Here is a 16,810-nt window from a genome sequence, read left to right on the forward strand (position 1 = left end):
ATACTGCAGTATACACAATAGTATTCTTTTTTATATGCATTAGACATTTTTAATGTTTTATGTATTTTTAAATATATACAAAATACATACAAACACATTTATTATGAATAAACGTTTATTTAATCATTTTAATTAATCAAATTTTGTTTGAAAATCAATTTTAAAAACTCAAAAAAAGTCAAAAATCAATTTTTAATATTTGTATCAATATTTATAACGCAAAATGCCTCAATGTATTGATCTATGTAAAATATAGGGGCTCAATCAGTCAATTAAAAATTAATTTACGATCCCAAATGCGGTTGTAAACGATCCCAGCCGAGAAAGAAGGGTCTTATCTAGGGCAACGATCTGTTATTTTCATAAATAATAATACAATTTATATACTTTTTAATGTTAAACGCTCGTTTTGCCTTACTTTGCCTGAACTCTGTTTTTTTCAGGTTCATGACAGTTAGGGTATGTCAAAAAACTCCCATCTCATGTTCTCCCTCAGCTTCAGAATCATCCTATATCGCTGTTTTACCTTTTTTGGTTAAGGGTGTGTGATCTTCTTTGCACATTTACTTTGCAAAAACTGGGTCTGTGCTTCTGCAGCGATGTAGGATGATTTTGAAATGATTTTTGAAGTTAAGGGAAACAAAAAAAACGATTGGAGTTTTTCGACATACCCTAACTGTCTTGAGTCAGAACACAGAGTTCAACGAGAGCAAGGCAAGACGAGCGTTTGAGATTAAAAAGTATTTAATTGTATTTTAAATTGTAAATAACCAATTGTTTCGCTAGATGTGACCCTTCTTCCTCGACTGAGATCGTTTACAACCTCATTTAGGATCGTTTGAAGCCACATTTAAACTGCATTTTGGAAGTTCAAAATCGGGGCACCATAACAATCCATTATATGGAGAAAAATACTTCAGTGTTTTCCCCAAAAAACATAATTTCTTTACAACTGAAGAAATACATGAACATCTTTAATGACAAGGGGGTGAGTACATTATATGTGAATCTTTGTTTTGGAAGTGGACTTCTTTGATCTGGAAAAAAAAATTGCAGTACAATTCTCTGGATTCTGTAGTCCAATAATTATAAAAAAAATTTTTTTTCAAAATCCTATAAAGCCTAAAAGAAAACTCAGAAGTTCATAAAAGTTATAAAATCAGTCATAAACGTAAAAAAAACCCACACATTTCTATGGCAAATTACCTGTATGTGGCAAAAATGCTTGCTAAACAATATGATTTTTTCCATATTTGCTTAAATGCCTTAAAGCACTTGAACCCCGGTAATTGCTGCTTGCATATTTCTTCTCGTTATTTTAACTAACAGTGAACAGGAAATCTCGCCCATAGGCTTACCTGCGCATTGTGAGAAAAAGATGGAAAATGATTGTGTAATCTAACTACATAATATATCAATGTAGTCCATTGTTACTATCCACTACTATATGTGTATAATCCTACATACAAAAGCCAGAATCAGGACAAACAGCAAATGTGGTGAAATATCTTTATTCATGTGATACATTTTGGTGTCTCTTTAACCTTCCATTTTTTACAGCATATAATAATAGTACTTTGTTCACACAAACTTTGCTAAACACTAGTAGACAGCGTATTTCAAACAGACCAACACACTTCAGAATAGCACACAGCTGAGTATTCAGTCAGTGACACGTGACAGAGCTGTTCAGGAGGGTTTTCACTCGTTTATTTTAACTCGTACATATCAAACCATATTAAATGTTAATGTTTAAAACACACTCGATGCCCTTTTTTACTCTTACTGATGAAAGGATTTGTGGGTCTACAGTCAAATGAGAGGAAAAGCGACAGTGCTGGGGGGGTTCGGTGATACCTCTCCAGCAAATAAAAGCCCATTCAAGCTAAAACTGTTGAAACCCAGCATTACAGATGGGAGCGTGAAAGTCTTTACCGTGACATGACTAGGTCTTTGTGATACAGTAGCAAGGCAGCAATGCAAATTATACATCAACCTTGGGTTCCCGCACACTGCTAACTGCCATTCCGGTCAAGCATACGACACACTGTTTCACTAACTAGTGAGATAATAAATAAACACATGAAACCAACAGTCTTACGACAAGCAATACCAAGACGTGTCTGTACACTAAGCGATAGCCGTGTTGAAGGAAGAAATCTAAATATCCCGTTTAACAAAACCTCATTAGCTCTATGCGACGTTAATAGCGCTGTGGCCTGAACTGGTGCACTATGACAACAAAACAAGCAAGGCATTTTGTGTTAAACCGTCTCTAAACTGCATGCTGTTCCTATACTTGCGCAGCAAAAACAAGGCAGAAAATGATTAGTGTGAATTGCTTTCCATATCCAAGCTCAGCGACGTGTTACAGATAGGTTCGTTAGTACACAGGCTACACATTTTTACAATTAACGTTAGGTTTTGTAACTACAGTCGTGGGTAAGTCATTAAATATCTTAGGTTTAACGAAATTAAATACGTTAACAAACCAATTTCCCTTTTTATCAAGAAATTTAAATCTGATTTTTTTCCCCACAGCTCAATACATTCCACATCCATGCAACCCTCTGAAGATTCCTGTATAAAATCAGCCTGTTTTTAGTCTGGTCGTACATGTGTATTTCCTGAAACAAAAAGACCTTTAAATGATATCTGGTCCCTAATACCATATTTTAACATGAAAACATCCAATTATACAGAATATTGTATCCATGATATTTCACAAGGAGAGATCCCTTCTGTATCTTTCTTTAAATAACTTCTGCCAAAAAAACACTAACAAAATAGTGTAATGTAAAAAAAAAAAACATATAAATCAGTAACACAAGTTTACAGCCTCTCAATACAATAATGTCAAGTTCTTCCTCCAGTGAAATTAAAAAAACAAGGCCTAAAATGATAACATCAGCCCCAGCTCTGAAAAATGCTAACTTCACAATGACTATGACGGCACTGATGTGTGAAAACTCAAGAGCACGTGAGAGTGTATGTCAGTCTGCAATCCCATATAATGCCATGCAGCCAGAACAGAATCTGAATGGTTTTAGCATTTAATCTGTGCTGTGATTTTACTTTTTTTCTCCCATTATTATATATGTATTTTTGGAATCCTGTTTTAATACAGAGTAATAGCACATCCACACGGTTACTCTGAAAAGTCACTGAGTCGAAGAGAAAGAAAAGGTTCTCCGCTCATGACGCGGGGCCGTGAGAAGAGCGAGTGACCATTGAGAGGCAAGCTGTTTGTGTGTGAGGGGGTCGAGTGAGGGGGACGCAGGGCCTGGCAGGGGACGAGGGTGGTTACTAGCAAGAGCAGCTGCTCTCGGTAACGGGCAGCTCTGGAGGCTTCTCCAGTTTGATGTCGATCACTGAAAGTTAAGGTTAAGGATTAGTTAGTGACTGGATCATGTGAAAATTTGTGACCCTGGACCACAAAACCAGTTTAAGTTGCGTGGATATATATGCAGCAAAAGCCAAAAATACATTGTGTGGGTCAAAATTATTCATTTTCTTGATCCATGTTCTGTGAAGATGTTTACATTTTGTGAATTTCCTCACATAAATATATCAAAACTTAATTTTTGATTAGTAATATGCACTGCTAACAACTATAAAGGTTTTCTCAATATTTTAATTTTTTAGCACCCTCAGATTCCAGATTTTCAAACAGTTCTATCTCTGCCGAATATTGTCCTATCCTAATAAACCATACATCAATGGAAAGCTTATTTATTCAGCTTTATTAAAAAATTGACCCTTATGTTCATTGGATGAATCATTTTTTGATTTCTGTTATGGTTTAAATCATGCAAAAAGAAAAAAAACCCTTGCTTGTGATCTCCCGCTATCAGGCCGACGCGGCCAAACTGATTCTGACATTTTAATGCGAGTGGTGTCACATTTGTCAGAAGCACTTTATGTTGCATGTGAAGGATACTGTCCTCTTTGCTTTTTTCTGGTGTACTATCCATTCCAGGCAAAGCAGCAGCAACACGACGAAACAGCTGGAAAACAAAAGAAAGTTCATTAGTCTAAAACCCTTGATGCTTGGGCCAAATGTACAGAAATCAATATAGGTTTGAAGGGATAGTTCATCCAAAAATGAAAATTCTGTCATTAATTACTCAGCCTTGTGTCGTTCCAAACCCGCAAGATGTTTGTTCAGCACAAATTAAAATATTTTTGATGAAAATCGAGACTTTCTGACCCAGCATAGACAGCAATGCAACTGACATGTTCAAGGTCCACAAATGTAGTAAGGACATGGTTAAAATAGTCCATAACATGACGCATGCAAAAGTCGTGGTACTCTTGTGAACACACGTCGAAGACTGACACGAAAGAGAAGAAATTATTGTATAAAGTCATTATTTTTGGTTGAACCACTGATGTAACATGGACTATTTTAATCAATGTCCTAGCTACCTTTCTGGGCCTTGAGATTGTTAGTTGTGTTGCTGTCTATGCAGGATCAGAAAGCTTTTGGTTTTCATAAAAATATCTTTATTTGTGTTCCGAAGATGAACAAAGGTCTTACAGGTTTGGAATGAAAAGAGGGTGAGTAATTAATGACAGAATTTTCATTTTTGGGTGAACTATCCCTTTAATATGATAAACATATATATATTATAAATATATATCTTACTAGTAGGGGAGACTGGGGCTAGTCAGATGTTTTACTTTAGTCAATATTCTCTTTTGATGGATGATTATTTAAAAAAAAAATAATAATAACAAATATATATATATATATATATATATATATATATATATATATATATATATATATATATGCTACAATCTTAGATATAAAAAAATATTTCCACTGATATTGTCCATGTAAATATGCAGTTCACTGAACACACATTTGACCTTTTGTGACAATATTTTTTGGCATGTTGTCACACAATATGGTGTAAATTGTCACAATGCAAGCTGAAAAACCTATTAAAATGTAAAATTAGTAAAATTATGAAAAACGTCACAAAACCGCAAAAATAAAGAATGCCAAAAAAAATGGTTTTGACCACGTAATATTGTAATAAAGCTGTATAAAATTGTAATGTATAAAATACATGTGATAACTCAAAAAGATAATGCACTTAAACACTAAAATTGACAACTCCTTTATTGTTTAACTCGCCCAACAGCTATTACAGAAATACTAGAGATGACAAGACAAGAATTAAAAATTATTCTAATTTAAGAGAATTTGAAAGAAATGTTTAAAATACACATACAAAACCTCCATGATAAAGCTGAATTTTTAGTATCATTACTCCGTCTTCAGTGTCATAATCATTTTTTTGCTGTAGTGTGTCAGAAAGAAATATCGGTTTACATTTCCAAACATTCATTTTGCCATTAATTGAAATAATCCAGTGAGATTTTCGATTGCACAAGGAGTCTGACAACAACCAGTGCTCCACACAGAGATTAAATATCATCATCATCATCATCATCCAGTCTGTCTGGAATGACATGAAGAAACAGAACAAACTGAGACTAAATCCAGAAGAACTGTGGCTACGTCTACAAGATGCTTTAAAGGAGCCGTTCACTTCCAGAACAAAAATTTACCGATAATGTACTCTCCCCATTGTCATCCTAGATTTTCATGCCTTCCTTTCTTCAGTCGTAAAGAAATTAGTTTTTTTGAGGAAACATTTTACGAACTGGGGTGAGTACATTATCTGTACATTTCTGTTCTGGAAGTGAACTACTAGTTAAGAAACCTACCTGCGAAGCTACAGTACTGTTCAAAGTTTTAGGCACTTGCGTAAAAATGCTGTAAAATGTGTACGCTGTCAAAAGTAATGCCATAAATAGATTTTCTTTATCAGTTAACGTCTATTAACTAAATTAAATCAACATTTGGTGTGACCTCCATTTGCGTTTAAAGCAGCTTTTGTCCTAGATGCACTTGCATAGTTTTTTAGGTAGCTTTGCATGTAGGTTTCTTAAAGCATCTTGAAGACATTGCAACAGTTTGTCTGGATTTAGTCTGTCTCAGTTTGTTCTGTTTCTTCATGTCATTCCAGACAGACTGGATGATGATGAGATCAGATCTCTGTGTGGAGCACTGGCTGTTATCAGACTCACTGGATTTTTACAATTAATGGCAAAATGAATGTTTGGAAACATAAACTTATATTTTCTACTGACACACTACAGCAAAAGATGACTGACTTAAAACCACCACTATATTATGTGGAACTGCAAATCTCTTTACGGTTACTTTTTTTTAATCAATTGAATGAATCGCTGAAAAAAAACTCTTTCAAAACCCCATGCTTTTGATCGGTAGGGTACCGCTAGCCTTGGTCTCCCCCTATTTAAACTAAGAGACTCCATGTTCTACTCATTCTGACAATAACACAGAACACAATATGCTGATAAAAAGCACAATGCACAAATGAAATGTCTACATCCAGTCTGTGAATTGCAAGTGGTGCTACAACACAGCACATGAAGAAGAATCATTCTAGCGACGCTTGGCCAACATGCAAAGGACATCTGTGACATGAGTTGCAATTCAAGCAAACAAAACAATGAAAACACAAAAAGAGCAGCCCGATAGCACAGGACACCTGTGAATGTAAGGCGGGGGCAGAATGGCTAACGACGGGTGAGGCAGAGAAAGACAGAAACCGAAGGAAGCACAAGATAGGGTGGTGGAGGGAAGGTAGGGATGGGCCGTCTTCGCTTCTCAGTGATTCTACCTGTTTGACATTGTAGCCAGTCTTTGCGCTGGTTTCAATGAACATGACATTCAGTTCCTTAGCCCTCTGCTCACCCTCCTCCGTGGTAATCTGTCTGCTCGACCCGAGCAGGAAGGGAGGAAGGAAAGAAATACAGACAGACAAAAGAACTGCATCAGGAAGAAGAGGAGGAGACAGAGACTGACTGAGGTTCACATTAGTAATGGGGAAAAAGAGGAATTAGTGTTTTGATAGGACCCCGTCACAGGTTGAGACGTTGAGAAATGGCTGAAATCATAACACTGAAAAGAGATCACTGCACTGCAGTTCAACAAAAGGCTTTTCACAATCCACAAAAAACAAATAAATGAACACCCTATGAAGGGAAGTGATGATAATGTCATTGGCACTTGGGTCATTAAAATATCCCTTGCTTATTTGTGGCTTAAAGAGACAGTTCACCCAGAAATTAATGTTCTGTCATCATTTACTCATCCTTATGTTGTCTCAAGCCTGTTTAATTCAATTCTTCTTTGAAACACGAAAGAGTAATAGTCCCACTTTATATTAGGTGGCCTTAACTACTATGTATGCTACCAGGCAAAAGTTTTTGAACAGTAATACATCTCTTCTGCTCACCAAGCCTGCATTTATTGGATCCGAAGCACAGCAAAGACAGTACAATCTAAAAATGTCATTTATTCCTGTGATCAAAGCTACATTTTCAGCATCATTACTCCAGTCTTCAGTGTCTCATGATCCTTAAGAAATCATTCAAACATGCTGTTTTGCTGCTCAATAAACATTTTATTATTATTATTATTATTATCAGTATTTAAAACAGTTGAGTACATTTTCTTTTCAAGATTCTTTGATGAATAAAGAAAGATCCAAAGATCAGCATTTATCTGAAATAAAAAGCTTTCCAAAAAGCCTACCATTCAAAAGCTTGGAGTCAGTATAATTTATTTTTATTTATTTGTTTTATTTTTTTAATTAATACTTTTATTTACCACAGATGCTTTAAATTTATCAAAAGTGTTGATAAAGACATTTATTATGTTACAAAAGATTTATAATTCAGATAAATGCTGTTCTTCTGAACCTTCTATTCATCAAGGAAACCTGAAAAAAATTCTACTCAGCTGTTTTCAACATAATAATAATAATAAATGTGTTTTGAGCAGCAAATCTGAATATTAGAATGATTTCTGAAGGCTCGTGTGACTGGATTAATGATGCTAAAAATTCAGCTTTGAAACCACAGGAATAAATTGCCTTTTAAAATATATTTAAATAGAAAACAGTTATTTTAAAAAGCAAAAACATTTCAAAATGTTACTGTTTTTATGTGCTTTGCATCAAATACATGCAAGCTTTGTGAGCAAAGGAGACTTTAAAAAAAAAAACATTAAAATTATTACTATTCAAAAACTTTTGGCTGGTAGTGTACTAACATCAAAAAAGAAATACAATTCACATTGTATTGCAAAACACTTTTGCTGCTGTTGAGGTGGGATATGGGTAAAGTTAGGGTTTGGTGGCATGGGTAGGTTTAAGGGTGGGTTAAGGTGTAAGGGATGAGGTATTTTTAAAAAAAATAACTACAATGTAAAAGCATGTATGTACACAATAAGCACACTGTATCAAGCGGTTAATTTAAATGTAAGTACATAGTAGTTAAGGCCACCTAAAATAAAGTGGGACCAGAGTAACATAGAAGAATAGAACAATGTCCAAACTCCTTTCCATCTACTTCTATAGTACAGTAAAAAGCAGCATGGACATTTTGATAAATGTTTTCTTTTGTGTTCCACAGAAGAAAAAGTTAAACCTGTTTGGAACAACACAAGGGTAATAAGACATCATTTTTGGGATAAACTACTCCTTTAAATGTTCCTACACTGCATCCGAGTCATTTTTTAAATTTGATCGACTTCCCATAGAAAATAATTTTGACTTTGTATTTTTACAGATTACAGTTATGCCCCGACTAACACAGGGGAAAGGTCTGCAGAAAGGGTTCAGATTTGGTAAAATGTGTGAGCCAGATATTTATTGTTAGCTGAAAACAATCAACATGGCAAAATATTTAATAAAAGCAAACCCAAATCGTAAGAAATGTAAAGGATTTTGTGAATGACATGCATTTCAATTCACTAGAAATCTGCAGAGCTTTCTGCTGAATTCTGTGGCTGCAGAATCAGTGTGGGTGTTAATGTCACATTCCTTCCATCTTTATTTTTGGTTTTCTTAGGCAGATCACAACTGACTGTGTTTGTGATGCTGGAGTCGGTTCAATAGGAATCCGCACTAACGTGAGTTTCGAGTGAGGGTGAAAATTTCCCCACGTAGGTTGTGCGTCAGGTTCGAGACGCAAATTTGTGCACTGACCAACAGAAAGGTTTAAAAATGACCTGTGTTAGCATTTCTACACTAGAGGTGGGTGATACACCGGTACACACAATTAACTGGTTAAAATTTGTTAAAAGGTTCAGATTTTTAACTATCGTCTCTATTGCAGTTACACGCTCACGTGACATAAAAAACATATCGTTTGCACATGTTTTTAAGCACTGTGGTTAAAAACAAGCGATTTTAAGAAGTAGAAATGCAATCAGCAGCTAAATAAAACTCATTTCACTATATGCATGCACTGTCTGAGAAACTGTTTCTGAACACTGTCAGAGAGGAAGCATGCACGGGAAGACGGTGTTCATAGAGCACAAGAGTATTGACCGAGTTATTCCTGCTGCTTTATAGGCCTTGAACGGTTAAATACACACACTTATGTGTGTCAAAATGTCTTTGCAAGTATCCTCATAAACACAGTAATTTAGGTCTTAAGTGAAAGCAAACAGCAGAGAAAGAAAATGTGTACGAGTATATTGGATCCAGGCAGCTCTTAAAGTGACAGCAGTCTAATATTCCTGCTCTCCGTCATTCATGTTAATTAAACAACAAAAGAGAGAAAACCTCTCACTGCTCTTGACTAATTCAGTCGTTGAATGTTGTTTGTAAATGTATTACTGTCATAGTGTGTTTAGCTCTTTTTCACAACCTGAGGGCTGAGTCGAAATTATTTTCCATGGAAATCGACAATATGCCACAGATCCTGTTGCATAAATTAGAAACCTTAGGTCTGCACTACAGCTCTATCATTTCACCCACCTGTTTGACGTTATAACCAGCTTTGGCGCTGGTCTCTATGTACATCACACCCAGTTCCTTAGCTTTTTTCTCTGCTGCCTCTACTGACACTTGCCTGCCATAGTCCATAGTGCAGGTGTGGACACAGTTCAAATTAGAATGGATATGAAAAACAAAAGTAGTAATGGGAAATCAAAAATAAGATTAACACAGGAGAAAATATGAGCAAACAGAAAAGCAACAATGGCACAATTTCCTCAACGTAATATTTAAAATATCAACAAGGAGAAAACTGAACACAAAAATAACTTAAAACGATGGACGAACAAAGGATGTGTTCATCAAACTCCTGCAGTCACTGTACCTTTTATCAGCCAAGTCTGTCTTGTTGCCAACCAACATGATAATGACATCACTTCCTCGCTCTGTTCTGACATCATCTATCCACTTTGAAGTTTGCTGGAAAGAATTGAGATCTGAAAAATAGAGAGAAGAAAGTCAAGAAAGGACTGAACATTTTGTGTTGGAAATTGCTTTATTGATTGATCAAAATCAATTTGCACAATCCAAATGGTCAAATCACACGTGATTCAAAGTCAAGTTTTCTTAGAAGAAAGTGTGCAAGCAGACTGTTAGTATGAAGTTCAACAAAACAGAAGTCAGTTAAGTTAAAGTACAGGTCATTTTGATGCTCAGTAACAGCAGTTTGCTGTTACAAAAGAAGCATGTACAATCTACTTTTTATATACTCTGAATGAAGTAATAAAAATATCATTGTTCCCACGCAACAATACTAAGATGAACTGCCTTGACCTAGAAGCAGCTGGCGAATTGTGCTAACTGTGCCCTGGAGGCATAAATCCCTGCTGACCCAATGAGTGAGGCTCGGACTCACTGGTGATGTCATAGACCACCACAGCAATAGTGGAGTCTCGGATGTAGCTGGGAATGAGGCTGCGGAAGCGCTCCTGCCCTGCAGTGTCCCACAGCTGGAGCCGAACCTGAGGGACCAGCAAAACCGTGGTGTGCAAAGAAATAAAAACACAAGGGAAAGAGAAAGGCAGAACAGAGAAAAGATATAAAGAGAGGATAGGGCAAGGGAGCAGGGTTAGAAGAAAGAGAACAACATCAAAGAAACCAAACATGACGGAAATGGAGAAATGCACTAGAATTGACCAATTTTTTGCCTATTAAGTTTTGTATTTATAGATCACGAACTTAAGGTTTCAGGAAATGAGACTAAGAATGGTTTTAGAAACCATCTGAAGGCATTTCGGCATTTCTCCATTCCTGCTCTCTGAATGACGCTGCTTTCTGCAAGATGCTTTGCAAATGGCACTCCATACACGAAAGTATTGCTGGACAGGTTTTCAGTCTAAACCACATCGCTTTATGGTTTTGAAATATTTATAAAAAGCCTAAATTGTTTTTATAAGGACCCAAAAAAAATTAACTTTATTATCATTTGCACACCTACATATTGCTCCTGTATGACTTTCTTTCTTTTGTAGAAAACAAAGAATGTTTTTTGTCCATATAAATGAAAGTCAATGGGGTCCAAAACACTGATACAGTTGAGGTCAAAAGTTTACATACACCTTGCAGAATCTGCAAAATGTTAATTATTTTACCAAAATAAGAGGGTTCATACAAAATGCATGTTATTTTTTATTTAGTACTGGCCTGAATAAGATATTCCATATAAAAGACGTTTACATATAGTCCACAAGAGAAAACAATGGTTGAATTTAAAGCTGTGATGTATGGAATTTTTTCTTACCGTGGGGAAGAAGCAACAAATCCAGTGGTTTGGCGGTTAACCACAGAACAGAAACAAGCTACGTAACACATAGTATAATAACTGCAGAAATATTTGCCGGGCAGACGTTTCCTGGGTCAGTCTGAGTGCTCGTGGTACGCAAAGTGCGTACAGCCCTACACCTGCAGGCGCTATGGCAAATCGTACATATTTTAAGAGGTGGCTAATTAAAAAAAAAATATGATATTTAGGCAAAACTAAGAAAAATGTACACATCTTCATTCTGTTCAAAAGTTTACACCCCCGGCTCTTAATGCATAGTTTTGTTTTTGTTTTTTCTTCTGAAGCATCCGTGAGCGTTTGAACCTTCTGTAATAGTTGCATATGAGTCCCTCAATTGTCCTCAGTGTGAAAAGATGGGTCTCAAAATCATACAGTCATTGTTGGAAAGGGTTCAAATACACAAATATGCTGAAAAACCAAAGAATTTGTGTGACCTGAAGGATTTTTCTGAAGAACAGCAGGCAGTTTAACTGTTCAGGACTAACAAGAGACTCATGAACAACCATCACTAAACAAAAAACACACAGCATTAAGAATCAATCGTATGTAAACTTTTGAACGGGGTAATTTTTATAAATTCAACTATTATTTTCTCTTGTGGACTATATGTAAAGGTCAGTACTAAATAAAAAATAACATGCATTTTGTATGATCCCCCTATTTTGGTAAAATAATTAACATTCTGCACATTCTGCAAGGTGTATGTAAACTTTTGACCTCAACTGTACCCACTGTATGGAGAGAAAAAAAAACAGAGAAAATTTACTGACTTTCACTGTATAGACAAAACCAGTTCTTTTTGGGTTTTACAGAAGAAAGAAAGTCAGTGTATCTTTTTTTATTTGACTTTATTTAGCTTTCCCAGTAATGCTCTAAAAAACCAGCACACACTTAAAAAGCTTCATGAGTGCCATTTACTCAAGCGGTACCCGACTTGACCCCACCATGTGGTGAAGCAGGAGCACTAGCTACCTACTTGCTATATCATAGACCACCACTGCGGCTGCTGAGTCTCTGATGTAACTGGGAATGAGGCTACGGAAGCGTTCCTGCCCAGCAGTGTCCCACAGCTGTAGCCGAATCTATGACCGTCCATGCAGCACAACAGGCATGGGGACCCATTCAGCACCCAGCCATGGAAGAGAGTGGGGTGAGGTGGACAAAGACACAACCAAACTTAAAAAGGTGAAATCAAAATAAATGACAAACTAATGACATAAATGTGATGAGCTACAAGCATGCACAAGGAATTACGCAAATGATAACTGTGATGAATCTGTGACAATCACCTGACAGACTTCAAATAAATAAAGAAAGATGTCTCACAGACTTTACAGGTGATATTAGAATGACTTGAGCCAGTGTGTGTCAAAACCATCTACTATACGAGTATTACCACTGTTGATCAATATTTAAACTAAACCAGGCTTTGTACAAACATGCTAGCTTTCTAATAAGACAAAAGGCTTGGACACACAGAGACTCCTTGGAAATGATTCTAGAAACGTTGATCTCTGTCCTACCGTGCGGTCTTCCAAGTACATGGTTTTTGACAGAAAGTCTATGCCAATAGTTGCCTGTAAAGAGAAAAAATTAGTTAATTTAGTGCACATTGCAAAATTGGTCATTAAGGGAATATTTGTTTTGCTTTTTAGACTTTTTATTTTCTATGGAACACAAAGGAAGATATTTTGCATAATGTTCATACTGCTCTTTTTCCTAACAATGAATGCAAAAAAAAGATACCATAAAAATTTTTCTTATTCATAGAAATCCTCTTTGCTCTTGTGCATATTTTAACTTTCTGCATCAATACAGTCTGTATCAATATGCACGTGTGAATGAAATTTGAGAGCTACGAACTAAATTAACACTTGCCAAGTATTAAATGCAAGTTAAAATCTATGATTATAAACTGCTGTTCAAACGTTTGGGATCATTCATTTTTATAGAAAGGACATTTATGTTTCAAGAGCACTAAATCAACATATTAGAATGATTTCTGAAGGATCATGTGACACTGGAAACTGGAGTAACGATGCTGAAAATTCAGCTTTGCATCATAGAAAAAAATTACATTTTAAAACATATTTTAATAGAAAACATTTCTATAAAATTGCAATAATATTTCACAATCTTACTGTCTAATTATTGTATTTTTATTAAATAAATGTCTTTGTGAGCATAGGAGACATTTAAAAATATTTTTTAAAAACTTTCTGACCCCAAACACTTGAATAGTAGTGTGTGTTTACCTAAAAAGCCTAAAGATGAAACACAATTATGTTTGTATTATATAAAATTGCAGGCGAATCTATGAGTGGAGACATTTGCTACCAAAAGCCATTGCCATTGTCATAATGATAAAATATATACATACTACCAGTTCAAAAGATTTTTAATGTTTAAAAAAGTCTTTTCTGCTCACCAAGCATGCAATTATTTGATCCAGTTTTCAAATTTGCTAAAAATATTTTTGCTATTAAAAAAAAAACTGTTTTCAATTTGAATATATTTTTAAACATTTATTCCTGTGATTTTAAAGCTGAAATTTTAGCATCATTACTACAGTCACAAAATCCATTAGAAATCATTATAATATTCTGATTTACTACTCAAAAACATTATTATTATTATTATTATTATGTGGAAAACAGCAGAGTATAATTTTTTTTCAGGTTTCTTTGATGAATAGAAAGTTCAGAAGAACCATTTATCTGAAATAAAAATCTTTTGTAACATTATAAATGTCTTTATCATCACAAACGTCTTTGCTTGCATTTTATTTAGCAAGTTTAATAATAAAAAATGTTTCTTGATTTCTGAAGGATCATGTGACACTGAAAACTGGAGTAATGATGCTGATTTTTCTTTGATCACAGGAATAAATTACATTTTTTAATTTATTCAAATTGAAAACAGTTTTAATAGTAAAAATATTAAAATTTTACTGTTTTTGCTCTACTTCGGATAAAAAAAAATGCAGGCTGTTAAATGTCATATGCTTTTGTTGTACGGAAAACGCCAGTGTGACTGTTCTACAAAGTATCCCTTTGTGTTCCAAGGAAGAAAGAGCATTGTGTAAAACAACAGAATTTTCATTAGTGGGTGAACTATTCGTTTAGGGACCACCATTGAACCAACCTTCATGTTACAGATTTGACAAAGTCCAAAATACTCTGGCCAGCTATTAAGATGTACAGTAACATGGTAAGCATCTGTGAACATAATACAGGCTGTGACAGTCACAGCAGGTGTTACCTGATAGGTATTATCGAAGCTGTCATACATAAACCTGGTAATAAGTGAAGTTTTGCCCACTGTGGAGAAAAAGAAAAACAAAGCATTACAAAAAGGACCTCACAGTAAACGCGTCTCAAAACCTAGTGTGCTCCCTACATAGACAGCACATCTGCATAATCTCAGAGATGCTGCCAAGAAAGGATGGGATGCATTGGTCTGCAGGATGAGTCTGAACTCTGATCGCTGTGTTGGCAACATGGGTGTCGCCGTCCTGCTTTCACAGCAACATACCATTTCAATACAGGCTAAGAAATGCAGTAACTCTCGTTTACGACAGCCCGCTGGTCGTTTTTTTACGTCCAATCCAGCCATTATGAAACGAAAACGTGGATGTGACGTGGATGATGTGGCAGTTAAACATCCCTGATGTGGTTTATGAGCTCATGATCTTGATTGTCACAGCCGGCTAGCTAGAAACATGCTAAGTGCTAAGCGCTAGCAACAATTTTCACAACAGACAGTATTGTTTTATACACTAAGACACGTTCATTCAAGGCTGTAGTGCTATCTTTTTTGTACTAAGGGTGTTCAACACTAATAATAGATGCGATCACATATAAAAGGCCTTTAAAAATGGGAGCTCTCCATTGTGGCTAAGATCAGACAAACATGCTAATACAAGGGCTTGATGGTTTCCTTCGATGTCTACATGCAAGAATACACAAACACTGAGGGGAAAGATATATAAATGACATATACTTTGTCGGTTAAAGCATAACTGAGGTAATAATCGTATCTCGTATCTTTCTAGTTCGGATACTGCAAGGATGTTCAACGCCACATAACGTCTGTTCATGACAAGCGTTTTCGGTCAGCTGTACTGGATTTTAAGTGCTTGTTTCCAGTTGTCAGATAATTTTTTGCTTGTTTATTTCGTAACATCTATCCTTCTGTAGCATCCTTTCACCTGGCCTGTCCGTTTCTCTGTCCACGTCTCACATTATTTTAACACTTACCGCTTTGCTCGCCCAAGAAAACCAACTTGAATTTCCGCAGAGGGTTGCCAAACTCTCCGCCGCCGGTCGTAGTAGACATATTTATCGAGTGCAATAAACAAAAACTATCTAAATATTATTATTTTCTGTGCGCGGACGAAGGACACACTGTACAGTCCAGTGACGGAGCGCTGATAGCTGAAGATTCCTGAGAGTGACAGCGCCTCTTAGTGGTCAAAGATGGAAACGCAGGACACGCTGTGGCTGTGTTTCACTACCTAGTGCTAGTGAACGGCCTACGTAGGCTGTCTAGGTTCTAGTCAAGCGTTGGAACGCGACGATGAATGCCAAAATGCTGTCTTAGTAGGCAAGTGACTAGGTTTTGAGACACAGCCTATGTCTGCTGTCATAGCTAACAACTGTGTAGCATTTAAATCCTTATATTTCCTCGTCTTATTAGTTGTGCGTGTAAAATGAATTGACATACAATTTCTTCATATGATTTCTACAATAACTGTATTTATAATGCAATTTTATGCATATCTATATTTATATACAGTCTTTTCTGCTCATCGAGGCTGCATTTATGTTTAAAATACAGAAAAAACTGTAATATAATACTGAAATATTATTGCAATGGTTTTCTATATTAATATACTTAAAAACAGAATTTATTTTTGTGATGCAAAGTTGAGTTTTCAGCATCATTACTCTGGTCTTCGGTGTCACATGATCCAGAAATCATTCTAATAAGCTGATTTATTATCAGTGTTGGAAACAGTTGTGCTGCTTAATATTTTTTTGGAACCTGTGATACTTTTTTCAGGATTCCTTGATGAATACGACATACACTACCTTTCAAAGTTTGGGGTCAGTCAATTTTTTTCTTTCTTTCT

At 35.7% G+C, this 16,810-nt stretch overlaps 1 protein-coding gene across 4 annotated transcripts; it reads right to left on the reverse strand.

Moving 5' to 3' along the window:
- Positions 1-1,495: 1,495 nt before the first annotated feature.
- On the reverse strand, positions 1,496-16,139 carry rab41 (RAB41, member RAS oncogene family). Of its 4 annotated transcripts, none has more exons than XM_051127595.1 (8): positions 15,936-16,139; positions 14,938-14,996; positions 13,200-13,253; positions 12,653-12,758; positions 10,219-10,330; positions 9,876-9,969; positions 3,941-4,007; positions 1,496-3,371 (listed from the first exon to the last, which is right to left on the reverse strand). In XM_051127595.1, the coding sequence occupies exons 1-8, from the start codon at positions 16,012-16,014 to the stop codon at positions 3,307-3,309; spliced, it is 636 nt and encodes a 211-aa protein (XP_050983552.1). In that variant the 5' UTR covers positions 16,015-16,139; the 3' UTR covers positions 1,496-3,306. The 4 variants fall into 4 exon arrangements, with proteins under 4 accessions (XP_050983552.1, XP_050983549.1, XP_050983551.1 ...); XM_051127592.1 differs by lacking the exons at positions 9,876-9,969; positions 12,653-12,758 and adding exons at positions 6,726-6,819; positions 10,750-10,855 and having other exon boundaries at positions 15,936-16,138; XM_051127594.1 differs by lacking the exon at positions 12,653-12,758 and adding an exon at positions 10,750-10,855 and having other exon boundaries at positions 15,936-16,138.
- Positions 16,140-16,810: the final 671 nt, after the last annotated feature.

Source organism: Labeo rohita, chromosome 14 (genome assembly GCF_022985175.1).
Source record: "Labeo rohita strain BAU-BD-2019 chromosome 14, IGBB_LRoh.1.0, whole genome shotgun sequence".
Lineage (NCBI taxonomy): Eukaryota > Metazoa > Chordata > Actinopteri > Cypriniformes > Cyprinidae > Labeo > Labeo rohita.

What these genes read in the sequence shown, in the direction of transcription:
- rab41 (XM_051127595.1), bottom strand. Translation starts at nt 16,014, where the DNA reads ATGTCTACTACGACCGGCGGCGGAGAGTTTGGCAACCCTCTGCGGAAA. An exon ending in ACAGACTTGGCTGATAAAAG is followed by an intron (nt 9,970 to 10,218) that starts GTACAGTGACTG and finishes GGACTATGGCAG; the next exon opens with GCAAGTGTCAGTAGAGGCAG. An exon ending in CTGGTTATAACGTCAAACAG is followed by an intron (nt 4,008 to 9,875) that starts GTGGGTGAAATG and finishes TTTGTTTTCCAG; the next exon opens with CTGTTTCGTCGTGTTGCTGC.